This window comes from Megalobrama amblycephala, linkage group LG4 (assembly GCF_018812025.1).
Source record: "Megalobrama amblycephala isolate DHTTF-2021 linkage group LG4, ASM1881202v1, whole genome shotgun sequence".
Taxonomy (NCBI): Eukaryota; Metazoa; Chordata; class Actinopteri; order Cypriniformes; family Xenocyprididae; genus Megalobrama; species Megalobrama amblycephala.
Genome location: NC_063047.1, coordinates 9,222,469 through 9,246,222, shown reverse-complemented (window position 1 = coordinate 9,246,222; position 23,754 = coordinate 9,222,469). Strand labels below are relative to the sequence as shown.

The window sequence follows — 23,754 nt, the reverse complement described above, 5'->3', positions numbered from 1 at the left end:
CAACAAAAATACCTTAATTTGTGTTCCAAAGATAAACGAAGGTCTTACAGGTGTGTGACATTATTTTCATTTTTGGGTGAACTAACCCGTTAAGCTATCGTTTGGCTTGCTGTCTGCAGTGGAGGGGCTTGAGGAAGCAGCTTCAACTCAAGCTTAGTTATAACCCCCAGTGGGATTACTAATGCTTGGAAGATGAGTCTGGTAACAAGATGCCTAAATTATGTTGGTGGAGGTGCAGGGATGCCAAAATAGCTGATGCCGAAGCAAGGTGAGTGGCTGCTTAAATGCTCCTGCAGTTAATTGAAAGATTTTATGGATTCACTCCTCCTGAAATTATGTTTAGGAACTTCACTTATTGTGTTTTTTCTTATGTCAAATTTACCCTAGTCTCAGCCTCAGACATCACGCCCACAGATCATTGGCTGTTTGTCTGATGTATATGGCACACTTAACTGGAAACACTTCAGGATTTTCAAAGTCATCATCTGGTTGGTTGAATTCTACAGGATATCTGGGAGATGTGTGTTGCATTCTTTAATGGTCCACCTAGAAACAAATGCCGTGACACAAAACAAGCATTTTCCAGGATCAACTAAGCGCTGGATTTTCAGAAGTATGTAAACTTTGCAGCTCCATTGTTGCAGTAAACTTGTTAAGAACTTAAAAATGTTCTTAAATTAATCATTTATTAGATACACGCTGGTCTGTTATTGTAAGGACATCGACTTTACGCCCCTTAACATGATTTGGAACAAAACCAAAAACATTTTTGAATTCTGTACACTTCTTGTCCATCAAGATCAATAACTGCATGAGAGCAGTGGGTGGTTGAATATGTTTTAGCAGATGTGATATATTACATATTCCAAGTAGGTATTTGGACTTTACACTGTTTTTGTGTAACAATAAGTGGCATTATGTCCTTGGTATATGTGCCAGTAAATCCCAGAGAACACATTTTGTTTCTCTCTGTCAGCCTGTTTGGTGTTTGTGTTGGTCGGAGATACTCCCCCCTCTCTTCTTTGTGTTTGTGTTGGTCGGAGATTACTCCCCCCTTTCTTCGTCCTCCATGCTCTCACACAGAATAAAAATGCTTGACCAGCAAAACGGTGATCATTCTCTTTCTCTCCCTTTCTTTTTGTAAGGCCATTGCTTTATACATGTTGATGATCATGTTTTTAATTACGTTTTTATGTTTAAATTTTCCAATTGAATCACAGAATGCTTTTGTGGTGCTGATGAGCTTATCTGACTCATTATTTTTAATGAACCAAAAGTCTCTTGAGACCATCAGTTTCTCAACTCCAGTGCTGCAGCACCAATTAAAGAGTGCAATCTGTGATTATGTCAAGAGATTTGGCAGAGTGGCCTCCACTGCTTTTCGGGTCACTATTGGAAACAAGAAACTGAAAAAGAAAAGGAGTGACAAAGAAAAAGAAAGAGACAGAGGGAGGTTGCCCTAGATTAGTTCATGCTGAACAGCGGTTTTTCCTGTATCTAATGGAAGCGCATGGCAACCTTTCCCGACAGCTTTCTGTTCTGTACCACAGGGAATCTCTCCACAGTTTTTTTTCTATTACCCACAGTCTTACCAGACCTTTGAGAAAAGAACTACGATCCCCCTGGATTACTCGCTGCCAGCCCAGGCTGCTTCCACTCGGAGTGTTGTGAGTAATTGCGTAGGCATGTGCGCACGGGTCTATCCATCCTTTCTCCAAAACGCACGTATAGGGTCACGTGATGTGTGAACAGGTATGGTGTACAAACAGCATTTGGAGATCATCATGGATAGACTGAGAAAACGACAGCAAATCGAAGCAAATGTCACCCAGTTTAATTTCCTTCTGGTTCTCTAGTTCCTTGCCACTGTTGACTTTGGCTTGCTTAGCTGGGGTTTAAAGATACTTAATATTCAGTAATAATTGATTTGACAATCAGATGAGAACATAACTTGAATGACGCTATTGTCTTTTGCAGAGCTGCTTTATAGATGAATTGAATCTGTTTCATAAGTGACTTACAGTTATTGAAAAGAACTGAATCCACACTGAACTGATTTGAGCCGAATATTGTCTTTTTAGAACTGCTTTACAGTCAAATTTGAAGTTTGCATCATTGATTCTGTTATTTCCCTGCATTGAAACAAGCTGTATTGTATAAAGTGCTGTACAGTTTAAATAAAGGTGACTTGAATTGATGAAAGAAGACTCAAGACAAAATTCCACTTAAAACTGGGCACATTTTACTGTAAAACAGAATAGAAACATTTCCAGTGTTCACTGCTGTGAAGAGGTTGTACAAGAAAACACAGTTTTAGAGCAAACTACCTTCCTGAATACAACGTTTCATTGTAAATACTCTGAACACTGAGCTAAAGAGATAGAAACTATGAGCTTAAGCTCGGTCAAGATGAGCTAATTTGCTTAAGAAATATTGACCATTTACCTGAACTAAACACTATTATATCATATACTGTATTCGGCAATGTTAGCCAGACTAAGAAAACCATACATGTTTACTGTCACCACTCTTCAAGACTTTCTATTGTAATATAGGCTATATTAAAAGTATTATCATTGCTACTGACAATGCTTTAAAGTGATTAGTTTCACTAGCAAGGCTTTTCAGAAAATAAGAAGGACACTGCAAGACTCAAAATGAATAAATAAATGAATAACCTTCCAGTATTTCTCTTAAAACCACCAAGTGTCTAATGGTGCAATCATGATGTTGTCAATCATTCAGCATTTCATCTAATCAACTACTCCATATCAAACAGCAGGATGTCACCTTAGAGAATATAAACTAAAAAATTCTGCTTTTAATTGCTGGAAAAAAAAAAGTTACATTTGAAGCAGTGTAACAGTCCAAACATTAAAAAAAGAAATAAAAAAAGAAATGTAATATTCAGTTACACTTTATTTTTAAGGTGCCCTTTTTTACAGTGTAATTATACAATTAAGTACTGAGTAATATTAATCAATAAAATGTGCTTACTATATAATTAGGCTTAGGATTTAGTTAAGGGTTAGTTGCATGTAACTATGTATAATTTACCGTTGTTAGTAACTACATGTAAAATGTGTAAAGGGAACACTGTAAAATAAAGTGTTAACTAATATTCTTCATATATTAGGTCAAAATCAGGCTCCTGGAGGTATTTTCTCTTCCCCAAGCGGGTAGCACATCAAATCCACATCAGAAGCATTCAAACATTCTCTTTAAATCTCAAAATATCAGGCTTTGCTCCACAATGTCCAAAGGGAACTAATACTAATATTGTGTTTTCATAAAGCTTATAATGTATCTCGGTGCTCATGTTGGAATTAGCATCACAACTAACCATTTCGTTTAATTGCTTTATATGTGGGAATCATGAATAATTTGTACAATTAACAGAGAGAAACTGCCCAGAGCCTTTAAATATTATTGCCCGAAGCTCAATAACACCCTATATGTCTCTCTCCATTACGCTGCAAAGCCAGTGGCTGTGGTAAAAATAAAACGGATGCTGTTGGAAACATAAACAGCATCCAAAAGATATTCAGACAACAGTGTCCTAGAAGCAGCACAGTGTGTCCTAGAAACAATGCAGCTCATGTTACAATGTCTATTGCTACAGAAAATAGTTTGGAGAGAGATGCACAATGATAGATTTATTAGGAATGAGACACATGCATGTTTTAAATTGAGTTCTTCAATCAAACTCTCCTTTCATTTCCTTAATCCCAACTAGCATGACTTAATGACTATATGAGCTTTCTGATGCATATAATCATGAGGCCATATGGCATACACTTATTGCAAGAGTAGGGAGGTCTTCACAGGTTTTACACCTGACTTGCCATGGACTTTTCAGCAAATCCAAATGGCTCCATGATCCTCAGAGCTCTTGCGGAGTCCTTATGGTTCATGTGCCATTGGCTCAATCATTGACAACACACAAGAAATCAAATGCTATGTTCTTTTACATCCACAGATCAGATCATATATATATATATATATTCATAACCCTCTATTTTACAGTCTTATAGCATACAATGACTTTGGTAGAAACAGCAGGGAGGATTACATGAGTTAAAATGAGCTTGGAAGCCAAAATCCAAAGCCATACGAAGACATGCAATTGTCTGAACATATCCTCAGTAAAGAAGCGGTCAGGCTGTTATAATTTGATCTAATCCAAATACACTCCGTTCCCCTGATGGCCCTGCGGATACACAGATTTTGTGCTTTATTTGATTTTCGGGGCATCTGCACGAGTGGTCAGAGATGAAAAGAGATGTGATGGATCAATACAAGGAAAACAGATATGCATCCTTGACATCTCACTGCTCCTGTCCACATCTTTAAAGCTAAAACTCAACCACAAACACAGACATGGATATACGTGTAATTCTGAACATACTCTCCACGGCTTTATGCTCTAAATATAGCGATATTAGGGATATTTTTCCTGTTCGCTTTCACTGGATATTGCAATGCATTCTCATCTTCACGTTATTACACCAGTAATCCTAACCACACTGCACTTTTTCTCTCTGGCAGCTTTCTATGAAATGCTTTGGACTGTCTATTGCACCAGCTGCTGCTGTTTTGCACTTGAACATCCACTTGTGATGATTGAAAATTACAACCATCTACTGTTTTATCTGTTTGGCGCATCCAAAACACACCCACGCACCAACTACAGAGATTTGAGAACATTTTTCTCCACAGAGAACCACTTTAAAGGCTAAAATGTACTATCCTGTATACTATAAAAAAAAGCTAATCTTGATATTCAAAACATGATCACGGTAACATACAGTACCACTTACTATTGAAAAGAGAAATACTGCAGATACAATTGCACTTTGACTTATCAGAAATGGTAAATGATCAGTTATCCTTCACCTACAAAGAGAACACCACAAAACAGAGTGTGACATCACGTCAAATACATACAGAAACTTACGACAAACAAAGGAACAGAAAAATACACAAATATGAGACGATCTGAGCGCAAATTCACTGTCTAACATTGTCTATATTCAAATTGAATCAATTTTTAAAATCTTATTCAATGTTTTCTTAAGATGCTAGAAAATTTTTGAAAAACACTGAAGCTAAAAGACAAAATCTGTCGATCTATAATGAGTTCTATCTACACATGCCTTAATGTTACACATACAGTGCGTAATTTAAACGCACACAAAGCCCCTGATACAGATATCAAGTGTTATTTCAACCCCACTCAGGTAGCTCAGTCCTTTGAACTGAACAATTTCCTATTGAATTAAAACAAGTTTCTATTTAATTTCCTTCTTCTTCTTCTCTCTCTCTATCTCTCTCTATCTAAAGATGGTACAGTACAGAGGGAGGTCAGTTAAACGAATGAAACCTGAGTTATATTCCCTCTCATGAATCCTAAACAAAAAACACCATACTTTAACAACTAAAACAGTGCAATATTATGCTGAAATATAAATTACAGTATTATTTTATAGAGTTAGAGTGAATATGTACATACAACAGTTATGTAGTTCCAAGGTTTGTCCTGCACCTGTAAATAGTAAATAACAAGAACATCTAGTCCTGTTTAGTAAATGGCCTTGTTTCATTGTCCCTGCTAGTTCCCCACAAGAACAGCTACTCAAAAATACGAGAAAACAAATCTGTTCTTATTTTTCCTTCTTATCACGGCTTTTTCAATTTTCAAAGAAATTGAACATTATTTTCTAGACCTCACACAGGCTAAAAGATGAGACCTGCTGATATCTACCGAATGTTTCTCTGTCAGGCTGAAAGCTCAAATGGATGGGGTGAACACACAGCACCTACAGTAACAGTAATGGCTGCTTCCCCTCTTGTTACATCTGAGGGCTGAGAATTCGAACATCTTCTCATTGTCATCCATCCTCATCCTCAACCTCATCATCTTCCTCCTCCACCCCAGGACTTTTCCGCCCAGGCTCTCTCTTTCAGGAGGGAACGTTGCCTTGTGGGCCCTAAAGTAAGCTACCTGCCTCTTGGGCTGCTTAAACCAATGACGCAATGTCACAGAAGGTCATCGTAGTCGAGAAGTTTGGAGTGCTGACGGCTCTTCCACAAGCGGTAGAGGCGAAAGTCGAAGTACATCTCGATCATCTCCTTACCTGAGAGTGGAAAGAGCACAACATTTTTAGCTCTCCTTAAAATATCAGACCATAAAATCACTGGCAGCACGTCACACTTCTACTGTACCATCCTCTGTGTAAAATAGATCTACATTAGGAAGCCTTTATAGGCATTTGTGGGTGTTTTAAATACAGTTCTCTATTTAAAAACGGTGGTAATTATCCTCAACAGTGCAAATCAAGCTGTGTAGAGTCCACAGGGGACAAAAGGAGATAGAAGAACAGGGAGGGGAGCAAGTGGGCCTCCTGAGTCCAGTGAAGAGACAGAAACAGTGGGAGAAGATAATGAGGTTTTAATTGGAGAATAATTACTGTCAAATCAATAGCGGTGGCATGGATGAGGGTTGGGGTCAGAGTTCACACGGCACATAGGACTCTCCATACTGTATGTGATCTGCCATGCAAGTGTTTATTTGACAGATCACCATAGCCGATGTAAAGGTACAATTAATAACTGTATTATTATTATTTTTTTCAAATGCATGTTTCGTAGTTTGTTTAACGCATGTGTGTCAGAATATGTAAGTGGTCATCTCTGTTGTGTGTGTATAGTAAACTCACCCTGAGCTGACAGCTCCAGCGGAGACTTAAACTCAATGGCATGAGGTTTCATCAGTCTCTTGAGGTTTTGAAAAAGCTGAGGATGAGAGAAATTTTTGGTTTCACTACTTTTCTTAGTTCACTTTTCACAGTTTTGTTAAATCTTCAACTTTTCAAAAGAACATCGGTATTACTCCCAATATTCCAAATAAAGACTAAAAACAGATATTACAAATATATTTACAGCTTTTCCATGTTCAATGCTGATACCAATATTCAGAAAGAAGGGAGGTTGATTACAGTATAAATAATATATTTGATAAATATAATTTAATGAACGCAAATGAGAAATACACAAAACTAAAGTATTTTTATATACTAACAATTTAGTGTATTATATAAATTGTGTACATTTTTTGAATACTTGTTATATACACACAATATTTAATAATTAATAATGATTATAATTAGTAATTAATTTTAACCATTATTATTATTATTGACTTAAAATATAAAATATTGTGTGTGTATGTATATATATATATATATATATATATATATATATATATATATATAAACAACAATAACAAGTTTCCAACAATAATAATAATAATAATAAATATAGCTGCAAGCAGCAATTACGGGGCCAAGCACAAAAGCGGCACAACAAGCCAGCCAACATGGCCATAAGCATCAGACCAACTGCAACAGTGAGCAATTAAAGACCTATTAGGATCATTTTAGTCAAAAGAGCTGAAAAATCACATATACAGTCAATAATAAAGATTTACTGGTTTATCACTTTCCACCAATAGGTGGCGCTGTGACCAAATTCATGCGGTATAGTCAGAGTGAGTTAACAATGACAACTGCAAAGTTTGCTGTCAATATGTCAAAGCATTGCAGAGATACAGTGTGTTTTGCATCATGCCTCAAATTCATTGCTCCGGTATACAAAAACGGTTTTACTTATCAACTTGAAATCCATAACATTTTGTCGGCATGGTCTGAATATGATACGGTTCAATTTTGGTGAAAATCGGAGCAACGGTCTAGGAGGAGTTCGAAAAAGTAGATTTTTAAAGAAAAACAATATGGCAGACAGGACGTTCAGCTGACTATGGCAAATGTGATATCTATGTTCTCAGCATGAATCTACAGAGACCAGTTTCATTACAATCGGTTAATAAAGTCAAAAGTTATTAACATTTTTGTAAATTTTGTTATAACTTTTGACCACAAGGTGGCGCTGTGCCGAAACTTTTTGAGTATTGTCAAGGCATGGTGCCAAACACCCATACCGAGTTTCGTAATGATATGTTAATGCGTTCATAAAATACAGCATTTTAGCACAAAATTCTAAATGGCCGACGTACAAAATGGCCGATATGGGAAAATTGGATATCAGTCAACTTGACATGATGCCCCGAATCTAACAAGACCAAATTTATTTTTATTTTTGGACAAACTCATCAGAAGTTATAAGCAAAAATGTAAATTTTTCATATCTCCACTCCAGTAGGTGGCGCTGCGCTGAAGCACTGCATGATGCCTCAGGTCATGCTTGTGATGACATGTACTAAGTTTGGTCTGAATACGATAAAGCGTTGCAGAGATACAGCTTCAAGAGTGTGTTTTGCATCATGGCTCAAATTCATTGCTCCGATATACAAAAACGGTTTGACGTATCGACTTGAAATCCATAACTTTTTGTCAGCATGGTCTGAAGATGATACGGTTCGATTTTGGTGAATATCGGAGCAACGGTCTAGGAGGAGTTCGAAAAAGTAGGTTTTAAAAAAAAAACAATACAGCGGACAGGAATGGCAAATTTGATATCTGTGTTCTCGGCATGACCCAAGGAATCTACTGAGACCAGTTCCATTACAATCGGTTAAGATAGTCAAAAGTTATTAGCATTTTTGTAAATTTTCGAAACACTGCATGATGCCTCAGGTCATGTTTGTTATGACATGTACCAAGTTTGGTCTGAATATGATAAAGCGTTGCGGAGATACAGCCTTATGTCTATTTTCGCAAGCACTACGTACAATACGTTTGCGTGTTTTTCAAAAACGGTTTGAGGAATCGACTTGAATTCCATAACTTTTTGTCGGCATGGTCTGAAGATGATCTGGTTCAATTTTCTTGATAATCGCAGTAACGGCCTAGGAGGAGTTCGAAAAAGTAGGTTTTTCAGAAAATTCTAAATGGCGGAAAACTTTTCATGACGGAAAATGGCGTCATAGGGTGACCCAAGGAATCAGAGGAAAAAAGAATTTTGTTTCTAGCCCTTACGGTTCAAAAGTTATTAACGTAAACATGAGTGCAACTTTGGACAGCTGGTGGCGCTAGAGGGATTGAGTTAGAGACTCCAAATTTGCTATGGACATAGTTCAGACTGTCCTCTAACTGTGTGCCAAATTTTTAAACTTTTTACCATACGGTTCTATGGGCTGCCATAGACTTCCAGAGCGGAAGAAGAAGAAGAAGAAGAAGAAGAAGAAGAAGCAGAATAATAATAAAAAGAACGCCAACGGATACAATAGGTGCCTTCGCACCTTTGGTGCTTGGCCCCTAATAATAATGTGTTATTTTAATAAAAATAATCTGACTGCACAGGCGGCTACTATAGGAGCCATACAGCGATGTGTGTGCATCATAAACTATAAAGAGCTGTACAGGGCAACTGGTGGAGTGTTAAACTGTGTGTTCTGCCGTGCTGTGATCGACCTCCGCTGGAGGGGGTTTGGTAGTGTCAATGAAAATCCTTCATATCAGGACAAAGCCTGTCAAAGTGCATTAATTGCCTCCTGCTATTCTCCTCCCAATCCTTCGACGTCTGTTTCTCTGCTTGCTGTTTGTACAATCTCTCATCTGGCCATCTTTTCTGAGAGCTATTCTTCACCTCTATAATCGATCATGAAGCCAAAGAAAGCCTCACAAATCCACGCTCAGCTAATCCATCTCTTTCCATTGTAGGCAAGACCAGGACATTTCTATGACATCGCTAAACCAAAGTGCTCGCATTAAGAATTCTCTTTCATCAAGATATACAATTATGACTCATAATCATTAAAAGCAATATTAGCAGTTCAAAACAAATTAGCAACAGCAAAGCTCATGGTTATGATGATGCTGAGCAAATTAGTCCATTCCCTTTATTCAATACAACAATACATGCGCTCAGGCAGTCGTTACAGCCTTATTAGCTTTCTGGTATTGAACACTCAAGACATATGGCCAGCTGCTGCTGCCTTGGCATGGCTAATAGAAAACAAATCACAGAGACAGTGTATTACTGTTATCTGATGCCAACACGCAAGCACAAAGGCAGGAGTTTAAAGGCATAGTTCACCCCCCAAAAATTCTCTCATCATCATGCTGTTCCAAACCTGTATGACTTTCTTCTGTGAATCACAAAAGCATTATTTTTATTAACATAGCTTCCAAAGTTCAGAAGTGACACAAAAAAAGCAGCAAAGCAGTCCATACGCCTTGTGCATGTTATGTGATGGACATGTGAGATGTCCAATTTCAGTCTTTTGAACAGGATCTCTTAAATTAATTTGATTGGGTTCACAAAACCAGTCTGAATGATTTGTTCATGGATCAGACTGATCTGGTTCTAACTTAAAGGGTTAGTTCACCCAAAAATGAATTAATAACTCACCCTTATGTCGTAACACACCCGTAAAATCTTCGGAACACAAATTAAGACATTTTTGATGAAATCTGAGAGCTGTCTGACTCCTCCATAGACAGCGATTTAACCACCACTTTCAAGGTCCAGAAAGGTAGTAAAGACATCGTTAAAATAGTCCACATGACTGCAGTGGTTCAACCTTAAATTTATGAAGAGACAAGAATACTTTTTGTGCGCAAAAACATAAAAATACGGGAGCGGAATGACATGATAGTGAGTAATTAATGACAGAATTTTCATTTTTGGGTGAACTAACCCTTTAATGATCACTTACTGACTCAAACTCACATGGCCTACACTTTTATGGTGCTTCTGTGTCTTTTTTATTAATTGTAACTGCATGGAAAAGAGCAATGTGTACAACAATAAAATGTCATACTGGTATGGAAAAATATGAGGGGGAGAAACTGATAACAGCATTTTAATTTGTGTGGGACTATTCCCTTAAAAACAACAAAGAGAAGGCATGGAGCTGTTGGGTTGCTTTCTGCACCTGGTCAGAATCTATATATAGCAAGTTCACTGAAGCTCTTTCTTTCCCCTTCAAAAGAAGCAGGGCAGTGCTGAGAGGACCATGGGGGAAAATTGCTAAATGCAGCGAAAAAGCCTCCATGTTTCTTTTTTTTTTTCCCTTTACTTCAGTTATTTTCTCTCTATAGACCTGCTTCAGAAACTGACTGGATGAAATGGTCATGTGGCAGAAATTTTAGTGAGACTCTAGTTTTGTGCATGGTTATGTGCACTTCAATCAGAGACTGTGTGTACTTCAATCAGGAGACTGCATCCAAATTTGTTTACCAAGTGTCTGTCATACAGGTGCACCATGGCGCTGTCAACTTTCAGCATAATGGTGTTGCAGAGCACTAACTACGCTTAAAATGATCTGTGTGATTTGCGGGGATACCTTACATATAGATGCAGAAAAATAGGACAAAAAACGAGAAATTTTGACTCATCATCTCTTAATGGTTCAGAACTCATCAGTGTATCAGACAACAAGCATGTCAGAGACTATTTACACGAATAAATATGCATATGTACTCATTTCCCCTTTCAAAACACATGCATTCAGACACATTTGTTAACATGCCTGTGATTTATGATCTCACAGTCATGCACCATCCTGAATTATGAAAATAACTTAAAATCTGGGTCCCACTAATGTACTTACATTTAAATTAATCATTTGATACAATGCACTTATTGTGTACATACATGTTTTTACATTGTACTTATATTTTAAAAACACCTGCATGTAATTACATCTGTAATTAATTTCTGTAATTGCATTTATAATAACACTGTTGACCATCCCTTACACCTTACACCAACCCTTAAACCTACCCATACCACCAAAGCTTTCCCTAACCTTACCCGTATCCCACCTCAATAGCAGCAAAAGTGTTTTGCAATTCCATATGAACCCAATAAGTGCATTGTATTTATTTTTTGATGTAAGTACATAGTAGTTAAGGCCACTTAATATAAAGTGGGACCAAAATCTGATCTGACTTCAACATATATCCAAAAAAAAAAAAAAAACCCTGATTTTAATCTGATCTCAAATGATTTATGGATGAATCTTGGATCAGGTTTGTTTGTATTTTGGACCTTTAGCATGATAATGCCACTGTACCACTTTGAAGAACCTTGAAGTATGACGTAAATGCCATGGTAATCATTCAGTACCGTCTGATACTGTGGTAAACACTCCAACATGCACAGACACGCAGTACTTTTCTGAAAGCGTGTATCATTTTAAGCCCATATCCAGCTTGGCACAACTGAATACATGTCCAGAGCTGTTGTGGCCAGAGGCAACTGTCAGTATGTGCCACTGAGAGACTGCGTGTGTGTGCATGTTGGAGTGTGTGCGTGTGTGAGAGTATACGAGGCAGAGAAGTGCGAGGGCGGAGGGGTGACAGACTGTCTATCTGTCAGTCACAGAGCAGTTACTTGTCAATCTGGCACCCTCATCTCCTGCCATCATATCCCTGCCTCACCCTGAACACACTCCCACCTGTCTTCCTCTATATCTCATGCACACACCTGCCACAGCATGAAAGTACATGAAGCTGTACAGTAGTGTCAACTCTGCAAGTGTGCTAAAACCTATAAATGAGTATGAATATAAAGGGTACACTGAATACTCATCTTATCCCCCTCATCTCTCACTGATAATTTCCTGTCTTTATGACAAAAATCCTATGGCATGAAACAGTGGTTAAAACACAGAGGGAGGTGAGTAGATATTATCTACCTTTTCTCCATTAGCATTGCCGAGCACATAGCAGCCCATAATGTGGATGAGGTTGGGCTCAGGATTTAATAAACTCATGAATCTGCCAAGTCTCTTCCAGAACCTGCACACAAAAGCACAGAATGATTACAAACTTAGGGCTACACAGTTCTTAACAGCTGATTATTCATTTCATTGAAATGACATTAAGAAAATTATTTTGAGCAGGGAAACAGAATGCCATCTTCAAATAAGCTACACATATAAAATCAACTGAGCTATGATCTTGAATTATTTATCAGTAAATAAAAAGCATGAATCATTCAAATTTTTAATTAATTATATACAGTGCACAACGTGATAATATGAGAACATTCCAATAATAATCATGAAGCTGTCACTGCACGTTTACATAACTTCAAGCAACTATTTGCGCAGGCTCACTGACAGTCACTGACCATTATATTCAATCAATCTGTCTACACTGAACAATAAATCCTGTATTTACACCATCTTATGCACTGTTGATTATAATGGGAACATTCTAGTTTTGTTGCACACTGTAAATAGAAAATTTAGGACGCAACAGGAGGGAACCAAAAGGCCATTTTTCACATTTAATTAACAAGGATGCAAACTCATCAAGGGTGAAAAAGGTGACAAAGATGTGACTCCCCTGGGCATGTCCTAATTTTTTTTTCATTTTATTTATTTTATTTTATTACACTTTATTTCGATGGTCCATTCTACTAAGTAAAATAGTCTGTCTGCTTAATATCTGCTAACATTATTTTGATAGTCCCCCAGCAGACATCCTACTGACTATAAGTAACTTTTGCAAGTACATGGCAACTTATTCTACTAACCTGAACCCTAGTATCGCGTAGCCAGACCTTCAGACTGACTGCAGAAGGTCTGGACTCTATTGCAGCTTTCATTGGCCAAGGACCATCCAAGAAGACGTTTGACTGACATGTAACGCAACCGATCGTTTTGTTCCGCATCATGTTTAGGGGCATGAAAATGTGAAGTCAATGTCAGACCGGTGTGCATCTAATAAATTATTATTTCAAGAACGTTGTGCAGGTTTACTGCGACAATGGAGCCGCAAACTTCACATACTTTTGAAAATTCAGCGTTTAGCTGATCCTGGTAAGCGCTCATTGTCACAGTTGTAAACACGACAGCATTCTTCTTCCACGAGGGGGTTTGACGTCACGGCATTTGTTTCCAGGCGGACCATTTAAGAACGCAACACACACGTCTCACCGACATCCTGTAGAATTCAACCAACCAGATGACGACTTCGAAAATCATGAAGTGTTTCCAGGTAAAGGGATAGTTCACCCAAAAATTAAAATTTTCCCATGATTTACTCACCCTTAAGCCATCCTAGGTGTATATGACTATCTTCTTTTAGACAAACACAATCAGAGATATATTTAAAAATATCCTTAGTCCTCCAAGGTTTATAATGGTTGTGAATGGGGGGTCGTGATTTGAAGTCAAAAATAATGCACCCATCCATAAAAAAAGTAATCCATACAACTCCAGTGGGTTAATAAAGGCCTTCTGAAGTGAAGCGATGCACTTTTTTAATAAAAATATCCATATTTAAAACTATAAATTCAAATAACTAGCTTCCGGCGGACAACCGTACGCAGAATGTGCAAGTCGATTTGAGGCGGAAGAGTATCCTTTGACCTGACGCACAACGTAATGACGAACGTGGAGGCGCAGAGGATAGAGCAAGACAAATCACTGGTGACGGATTATAAGTCTAAAATGATCATTTTTAAAGAGAAATTTTGGAGGATTTTGACATAAGAGAAAAGGAGCTAAAATTAGTTTCACAGCCGTAATTGTTTGAACCACGAGAGGCGTCTAAGCTTACAATACTCTTACATCCTGCGTCATACATCACGTCAGAGGATTACTCATTTGGTGCAAGTCAACTTGCGCATTCTGCGTACGGTCGTCTGCCGGAAGCTAGTTATTTGAATTTATAAAGTTTTAAATATGGATATTTTTCTTACAAAAATACATTGCTTCACTTCAGAAGGCCTTTATTTAACCCACTGGAGTCGTATGGATTACTTTTTTTTTATGGATGGATGCATTATTTTTGACTTCAAAACATGTTCCCCATTCACAACCATTATAAACCTTGGACTAAGGATATTTTTTAAATATATCTCTGATTGTGTTTGTCTGAAAGAAGATAGTCATATACACCTAGGATGGCTTGAGGGTGAGTAAATCATGGGATAATTTTCATTTTTGGGTGAACTATCCCTTTAAGTGTGCCATATGCATCCGACGTTCAGCCAATAGTCGGTGGGCGTCATATCTGAGGCTGAGAATAACTGAACCCTAACCTAACAGTCTACTACAGTCTACTAATACTCTAATGAGAGTTAGTTGATATGTAGTTGTAAAGTTACTCATAGTCAGTAGAGTGTCTAAAGTGGACAATCGAAATAAAGTGTAACCAAATATATTAAAATAATACTAATAGTCACCCTAATATCCTAACCACAGAGCTTTGATTTTGGCAGAAATACAGAGTGAGTGTGGTTTGTGTGGAGAAGCATTTACTGCAAACTGAGTAAAAGCTTGGTTGTAAAACCTCATCGGACCTACATGACTCACATAAATGACCTACAGTATTTTGGATTCAATTTGGCAATTTTTGCATCCCTTATTTCACTGTGGGAACCACCATTCTAATCTGTTTTTGTTTGTTTGTTTGTTTATTAATTGTGCATTACTATTACAAATAGAACAAAAAGATACAAAAGATGTTTTGTGAATGTAAACACTCACTGAATCATATCTTCCTCCTTCTCTACTTTAGCAAATGTGGCCACTTTGTTTTTCAGTAGGTAGAGATGACCTGGACCTCCCTGGAGAGAATCCAGAGAGCCAATTACGCAGTGCAAAATAACATGTTCATAAATACTCCACATGCACACTTGTGAAAAAGCAAGATATGCAAATAATCACACACATATTTTTTCAAACCTGACAGAAGATGAGCATGTTCCAGATTTTGCAGCCTTTTCTGTAGGCGGTGAGTTTCTTTTCAATCTCCTCTGAAGAGGAAAGAGATGAGAGAAGACAGATAGCAGAGAAGTGGAGAGGAAGGCAGCAAGGGAATCATATGAAATTAGAGCCCAGCTTTTTCATAGTAAACAAACAGCAGGAGTAAACATCAGGCATACGCCAAAAAAACAAAAACGTTTGGCCAATTAACACGTACCTAGTATGTCATCAAAGGTGGCATGTTCATGATCCTGCAGGCAGAGTACAGGGCAAGCATGAACAACTCATAACTCGTTTTTATTTGAACATAATTTAAGCATAATATAAAGCGCTAAATCACTAGCTTGGCATTACAAAGCAGTGATCGGCAACCTCGAACAATGATGATTTGCACTACTAAACCTTGCACGCGAGAGCTGTCTGGCAGACATCATTAGTGGTGCTTAACACAAGGGGCTTTATACTTATAATCAAAACTTTGATTCTCTTTGATCCTGTGTATGACTGTGTCATTAAACTATACTCACATAGAGAATAGGGATTATGGAGGGGTCGTCCCGGCGGATGATGTTGGGAACGTACTCAGCCTTTGGTACTTTTGATGAAATTAGCTGTTCAAAAACATGGATGAATAAAACACACGCATATTAATGAGCCCATCGATGATCAAAAAGCTGTGCTACATTTAATGAGGATCTGACGATGAGTTCATAAGAAGGCAGTTGGCTCGTGTCATAATGGATGTCGGTGACTGAAAAATGCATGTACCATGATTTTGGGTGGGATGAAGTCATCGCCCTCGCAGGCTGCTCTTTCAGACTCTCTCTCTTCCTCCCAGTCAACATCATCACAGTCTTCTTCATCCAGATTGCCAGACGACGCCTGGAGGTCTCCACCTGGGGAAAAGGTAATATGCAAATACACAAACACAACACCAACACATAAATGACCAACGAGATGACAGGTCCCATCAACAAGCATTCTGTCGTTCATGTCGATGAAGCTGGCCACTCTAATGTGACCTCTCCCACTTGTTTGTGAGGAGAAAGTCTTACAGAGCAACGCGTTTAGTTCCATGTAGGACACAAAGAAAAAGCACACATATAGACAGCAGAGTACATCTGTGGTAAACAGACTTTTTACACACGCACACATGCTGATGTGTGTGACGAATAGCATGATGTATGAATCCTGCACAATGCACAAATGAAGCCTGTGAAGAACGTCCATTTCATATTTAAGATTTTTATTTTTTATTTATTTTTTTATTAAATTTAAGACATTAAATGCTGCTACTCCAAATTACATTCTCATAATACAAAAAAAAATCGAATTGTCATTGCTGTAAAAGTAATAAATAAAATACGATACAAAAGTTTGGGGTTAGTACGATTTTTGACAGTAAAGACATTTATACTGTTACAAAAGATTTCTATTTTATATAAATGCTGTTCTTTTGAACTTTCTATTCATCAAAGAAATATTAAGCAGCACAACTGTTTTCAACATTGATGATAATAAGAATTGTTTCAAATCAGCATATTAAAATGATTTCTGAAGGATCCTGTGACACTGAAGACTGGAGTAATGATGCTGAAAATTCAGCTTTGCCATCACAGGAATAAATTACATTTTAAAATGTATTCAAATAGAAAACAGTTATTTTAAAAGATAATTTTACAACAAACAATATTACTGTTTTTACTGTATTTTTGATTAAATAAATGTAGCATCGTATTGGTGAGCATAAGCATAAGAGACAGTGAAAAACATTTTAAAAATCTTTACCGACCCCAAACTTTTGAACGTTAGTGTATTTAAAAATATAATCATGATAGTAGCTGCTGTACTTCCTTTAATCAAAGTTCCTTTTAAGGCAAGTCAGTCCAACTCCTATTCACTACAATTAGCAAAGACAAAAATCTCAAACAGGAAAAACTGTTTGTAAATGTTATAAGTAAATTTATGTTTAAATAAGACTGGGACATGATCTTGACAGGCATCCTACGATTCGTGTATGAATGTTTTGTGTGGGTGACCAATCATGTACATGTATTGAAATCAGAAAAATAGACAAAATGGCTTTGTGTGTGTGGACTCACTGTCTCTGGAGTCATGGAGAGAGTCAGGCTTGACGGGTGTGGGGTCACTCCAGGAGCGGCTGAAACTCTTCGCTTTGCGATCAGCAAATGCTAATAACGAAGCGGAGGAGGGAAGCATCACACACACTGCTCTTCAACACACACACACTGGGCTCTTGTCTGAGGTTGGGATGTGACACGTTTTCTCCGCTTTAGGCTGACAAACTCTAAACATGAGAATCAATTTCACTCTGTATACTGTAGCGTTTATTGATGAGAGAGGCGAGGTGTTCAGAAAATTGCCACATTGCTAGTTGAACATCAGACAAGAGCATAGTTTTCATCCTTTTTACCAGATGCTTGAAGCATCTGTAACCCCTGAAAATAATTCATCTCACACCATGAATTATTGTCAAGCAATGGCATGTTCACATATTTGCATTCAAAAATTGCACAAATATACAGATGAAATCAGACAAACATACTGACAACATACACACAACCATACAACACATCATTAACAAACTCATTCAATCACTCACACATACACACATACACAGACATCTACAAACAACTCACTCTGGGCCTTCACCCTCCTGCTGCCCACCATCCTCAGATGTTTCCGGAAGTTTCTGGGATAGAAAGGATTTGCAGAAGCACAGTGGATTGGAAAGAGGTATAAGATGAGGGGGAAAAAAAACACAAGAAGAATGGGAAATGGAGGAAGAGGAGACAAAAATGGAAAATGTTAAACGCTTTCAAACTATCCATTTATACATGGTAGCATTAGCATGGCAGATTATGGACAGGGATGAGTGTTTGAAGTTATACAACAAGCTCAGAGTACTCCTAACAAGTATCCAGTCCTCACAGTTCCTCTGCAAAAAATAGGCAAAAATAAACATTTTGTCCCGGTTTGACACTGCTTCAGGCTTCGGAAACACATTTCCTCATCTGTGTGTCTGTATTTTCAGATATTTTAGCACACAGTTTGAGCTATTAGCTTAAAGTCACAATGAAATGTAAATGGATTTTTCTTATATTTTACGGAATTATGCATATCTTTTTTTTTAAGTCATATGCCCTTTTTAATCAAAATAACAAATAAAAGGTAATATGCAAATACACAGAAACACAAGCACATAAACAACCAATAAGATGACAGGTCCCATCAACAAGTATTCTGTCGTTCATGTCTAAGAGGTTGGCCGCACTAACATTACCTCTCCCGCTTGTTTGTAAGGAGAAAGTCTTACTGAGCAACGCGTTTAGTGCCATATAGGACACAAAGAGAGTGTGTGTGCGATGAATTGCGCAATGTACAAATCTTGCACAATGCACAAATGAAACCTCTGAAGAACATGTCCATTTTATATTGAATTTTTTTACTTTCCCTCCCCTTTGCAATGACGTCTCTTCTCTGACTCTGATGAGCTGTGCACTGGCGCAAGGGCAGGACAAAAATTCCTTCCTTTCATCAAACTGTCCCTCACATGAGATCAGAATAATTAGCAAACCAATCCAATGAACCAATCAATTCTCGATGGACGAAATCAAGTCCTGTCCAACATCTTTTCTCAATCGAGAAGTGCTTCACTCAGATATACGTCACCATAGGGAAAATCGCAACTTCAGTTTCATACCGACTTTAAATGAACAATAAAAAACTGAAATGTTCAAACTTAAACGTGCTATGAGCATTTTTTTCCACTAAAGTGTTTTAGAACTCCTTATATAAATTGTTCTTTTGAATAGGTTTACAATTATGAAAATAAACAGAAAATGAATCAGGAGAAATTACTTTAGTAAAATCACTGGCCAAGAAAAAGCTGTTTTATTCTACATAAGACAGGTCGGTGCCTCATGGAGGCTGCCATTTTGTGAGATTACATACAAGGTATTTCTACAACAGCACTGGTAACCAAAAACATTTGATTTTGTGTGATGTTACATCCACGCAAAAAGATGTTAGTATAAACACTTTATTGGCCCTTGAAACATAAATGACTTATCCAACATTCTGAATATGCCTACTTCCTATATAGTAGGCGAAAAAAAGTATGTGAGCCGAGTAGCATGTCCGAATTCATAGTATTCATAAAATTGTAGGTGAAAAGCACCTGGATGACCTACTACTTTCGGCGAGATTCTGAAGTGCGCATTCCATGAACATTTTACTATCCCATGATGCCACGGTAAAGGATTTGTGAATGGCAGTGAAGCGACGCTACTGATGGAGTAGATCACGTGACAGTGACAACATGGTGGATGCAGTATGCCTGAATTTCATTCATACTACACACATTCATACTATATAGAACAGAGTCACAAAAGTAAGTTTCAAACCAAATGTAGTACCTACTGTACAGTACGTGATTTCGGACGCAACCCAAAAATGAAATTTCTGTCAATAAGTACTCAGCCTCATGTCATTTCAAACCCGTAAGACCTTCCATTTTCGGAACACAAATTAAGACAAATTAAGAACCACACATAGGCAGCAATGTCACTGCAATTTTCAAGGCCCAGAAACGTTGTCGGATTTCATCAAAAAATATCTTTGTGTTCCGAAGATGAACAAAGCCTTTACAGGTTTGGAAGGACATGAGAGTCAGTAGCCTACTTAATGACTGAAACTTCATCTTTGGGTCAACTAACCCTTTAAATTCATCTGTGGGTAGGTGTTAGTGCAGTAAACCTTGCTAAAAATATGAATAACTTCATAGAAAGTGCAAAAAAATGTTTTTTTTTTTACTTTTCGTCATGTTCTCATTACTTTCAAACCAGAAATACCATAAAATTGTTCACAGAAAACTGACTACCACAAACAGCCTTATCAGAGAAAGAAAGCAAGTTCAGCTGACCCACTCCTTCAACCGACAGCCTCCCTCCTCTCGTTAGCACTCTACACTTGTTCTCCATGCATCATGTCACCATGGTTACACCGTAGTGTAGTATTGTAGAGTGTGCTGTGGAGAGGTAGGTGGTCTTTCCTCATTTGCCAACAAATAATAGAGCAGTTCACACATTCAATGTGGAGCCTTTAAAATAGAGGAGAGCTGAGCCAGGGATGAAATTATGAGGCAATTTGGCTTGTACAAAAAACAGGATAAAAACCGATGGCCACGATTTCATAATTCCCACACATAACGTGCAGTTCTTATCTTACAGTAAGCATTTTGTTTCAGCAGGCATGATGCACATGCACAACACCACAATATTAGAAAAAAGCACTGCCGCCTAAACCAGTAAAATATACTGCGGGAAAACTAATATTCCTGCAGTACAGTGATGCATAGCAGAGGACTTTTTTTACAACATGTAACTGTGCCTCTACGAGCCTCTAATCAAATCCACCAACGTGAACATTTTACAAAAGAGAAAAGGGCTTTTTTAATATCACTGTTATATTTGAGATGGCTACAAAGAGCACGGTGACAATGCATCTGTATAGTTGTCAGAACTGCTTTTCTCCTTATGTCCGTCTTGCTGACAACCTTCTAAACTGCTGTCAAAGTCAATGTGCCGGCTGACAAGGAAAGAGCGCAGATCTTCATCAAGTTTTAAAAATAGAAGCGCATATCAAGAGAACTATGTCTTTTCAGCAGACCATTTTTAATTAGACACATTAATGATCTTAATCCTCATTTGTGAGCCTGCTGAAAATAGAAAGATCAGCCAGATCGTCCGAGTGTGACCTCATGTTGATCCTCATATACTTTTTTCCACTGCTTTTTATGCAAAGAATATAACATCACACATTTATTAAAAAGCACAGCCATTCAAATGAGTACAACAGAAACAGCTCTAAGTTTACTGTACCAGAAGATTTAGTGCATGTTCCACTTTTTTATCAAATAAAGAAACTCTGCACAATTAAAAACACTATAAGCTTCAAGGGATAGCTCACTCAAAAATGAAAATTCTGTCATTATTTACTCACCCTCATGTTGTTCCAAACCCATATGACTTTATTTCTTCCATGGAACATACAGTAGAAAGTGCTTTTGGCCACTTACTTAAAAAATGAGGACTGGGGGCTGTCAAGCTACAAAATGGTAAAAAGGCACGCCCTACCTATCTTTGATGTGAATAAATAGTTAAACTGAATCGGCAGACGCAGTTGAAAAACCATGTGTTCACTAATTGAACTGGTCCTGTTCAACTGTGAGGTCATCTCACTGACACAGTTATTCAGTTACACTGAAGAGTAATAATATTAGTTGGTAACTAATCAGCCTAAATTTTTGTCTGTTCATCACACAAAGCTATTGTATTAGTAATACTTGCAATACAGTACACAAATCATACGGACATGAATGCATGAATTGATTTTGTCACCATTTATTGTGATTGCATGCAAACAAAGGACCAAGCTATTATTATAAAACTGTTTATTTTGAGTTTGACGGAAGAAAAACACTCATAAGGGTTTTGAAAGACATAAAAGAGTAAATGATGGCAGAAAATTCATTTTTGAGTGAACTAAACCTTTCATGTGCAGTTGTTTTGTAATCCTAATGGATGCAACCAATTATCTGCAACCCTCCCACAGTCAGAGGACAGGGACAGGCATCTACAGTAATGTTGTTGAGCAGCGTCATGGGATCTCTGGAGAACACTAAAAGCTACATTCAGACTGCTCTTTTTTCGTTGTTGTTCTGTAGAATAAACGGGGAGCTGAACTCTGTTATACCTTTTCTGGGAAGAATCTGCCTTTCAAGTTAGCTTCAGTGCACTGCACATTAGTTCTCTCTTGCAATTCTGCATCACGCTAGAAGACTCTTTTTGATGATCTGCCAGCAGGCCAATTAGATTTTATTGGTGAACAAGCGTTTTTAAATATGTAAGCCAATTTGTCCAGGTGGAATGAGATTTGCTGTTGAGTTATTCATGGTGCACATGGCATTAGTGTGCTACGTGACACTAGATTGATAAGTGAAACTCAGAAAGTGTTCAGTTGTCAGCTGTATCGATTAACACGCTCCAAGTACAGCACCTTCAGTTATTTGATTGACCTATTGATCCAAGCAGCCAAACACAGACAGACACACAAACAAACACTCCGGTGCTTTGTGTGTGTGTCAGGTTTTGCTTTCATTCAAGGGCAGTAAACCTGAAATCACATATATTGTGAGGACCATCAGATGGCTTAATAAACATAAAAAAATGTCCTAATGAAAATGTAAAAATCCATAAAGGTTTGTAAGATGGTTTTAAACATTCTCACAATAACTGGTTTTATTTTTTACTCTAACATGGAAACAGGCTTCTGCAGAAATTCCTGGGTTTGGATCAATAAACTGCTGCTGGCTTGCTGCTTGATAAGTCTAGCATCACAACTCCACAGGGAAGTGTGCCATGAAGGAAACAGTTCTTAATGTGTAGTGTGCAGGATTGGAGTGTGGACTTTAAAGATCTGATGCGATCCACAAACCATAATACTAAAGTAACACAGAACAACGCAAAACACTATCTCTCCACTGTCTCACTCTACATGTGTGTGGGTGTGTTTTGGGAAGGGCTGTGACACAGGACATTAGGGGCTGTAAACAGTACCTCTCCATCAGTGCGGTGGCCTCTTGCTCTCTTTTCCTCCTCTTTCTCTCTGCAATTCCACGGAACGCCCTGCTGGGACCGGTCACATTGTTATAGGTTGTGGATGTAGGTGTGTGTACAGGAATCAGTGCAAAGGGAAAAGTCTAGTGTGGCCACAGGAAGGTTCAAACCACAACAGGTGCTGATCACCACCCACAAGTCAACGGGACACGACTTCACGCACGTACACAAACTACTACAACCACACTACAACCACAGCAAAGTCAAGTGTAACAGACACTCAGTCACCAACCAGCACAGAGGATATATTCACAGAAAACTGTAACATCTTTGTGGGAGTGGTTATCATATCTAGCATGCTTCTATTGTTTTTGACAGGGTGACAGAAGATATAGCCATCATCATTGACAGTTTATGTTAAATCAA

At 37.9% G+C, this 23,754-nt stretch overlaps 1 protein-coding gene across 6 annotated transcripts in view; it reads right to left on the bottom strand.

Moving 5' to 3' along the window:
• Positions 1-2,222: 2,222 nt before the first annotated feature.
• Positions 2,223-23,754, bottom strand: part of nsmfb (NMDA receptor synaptonuclear signaling and neuronal migration factor b) — a 33,983-nt gene continuing 12,451 nt past the window's right edge. For 3 of the 6 annotated variants that reach the window (XM_048187293.1, XM_048187289.1, XM_048187287.1), the window contains 11 exons: positions 23,329-23,400; positions 18,349-18,401; positions 17,791-17,880; positions 16,457-16,584; positions 16,216-16,299; positions 15,906-15,939; positions 15,668-15,738; positions 15,470-15,549; positions 12,665-12,767; positions 6,720-6,795; positions 2,223-6,137 (listed from right to left, as the gene is read on the bottom strand). In XM_048187293.1, the coding sequence (XP_048043250.1) occupies positions 6,040-6,137; positions 6,720-6,795; positions 12,665-12,767; positions 15,470-15,549; positions 15,668-15,738; positions 15,906-15,939; positions 16,216-16,299; positions 16,457-16,584; positions 17,791-17,880; positions 18,349-18,401; positions 23,329-23,400 (889 nt within the window). In that variant the 3' untranslated portion in view covers positions 2,223-6,039. The remainder of the gene's footprint in view (positions 6,138-6,719; positions 6,796-12,664; positions 12,768-15,469; positions 15,550-15,667; positions 15,739-15,905; positions 15,940-16,215; positions 16,300-16,456; positions 16,585-17,790; positions 17,881-18,348; positions 18,402-23,328; positions 23,401-23,754) is intronic. The other 3 variants (XM_048187292.1, XM_048187291.1, XM_048187288.1) reach the window with 2 other exon arrangements.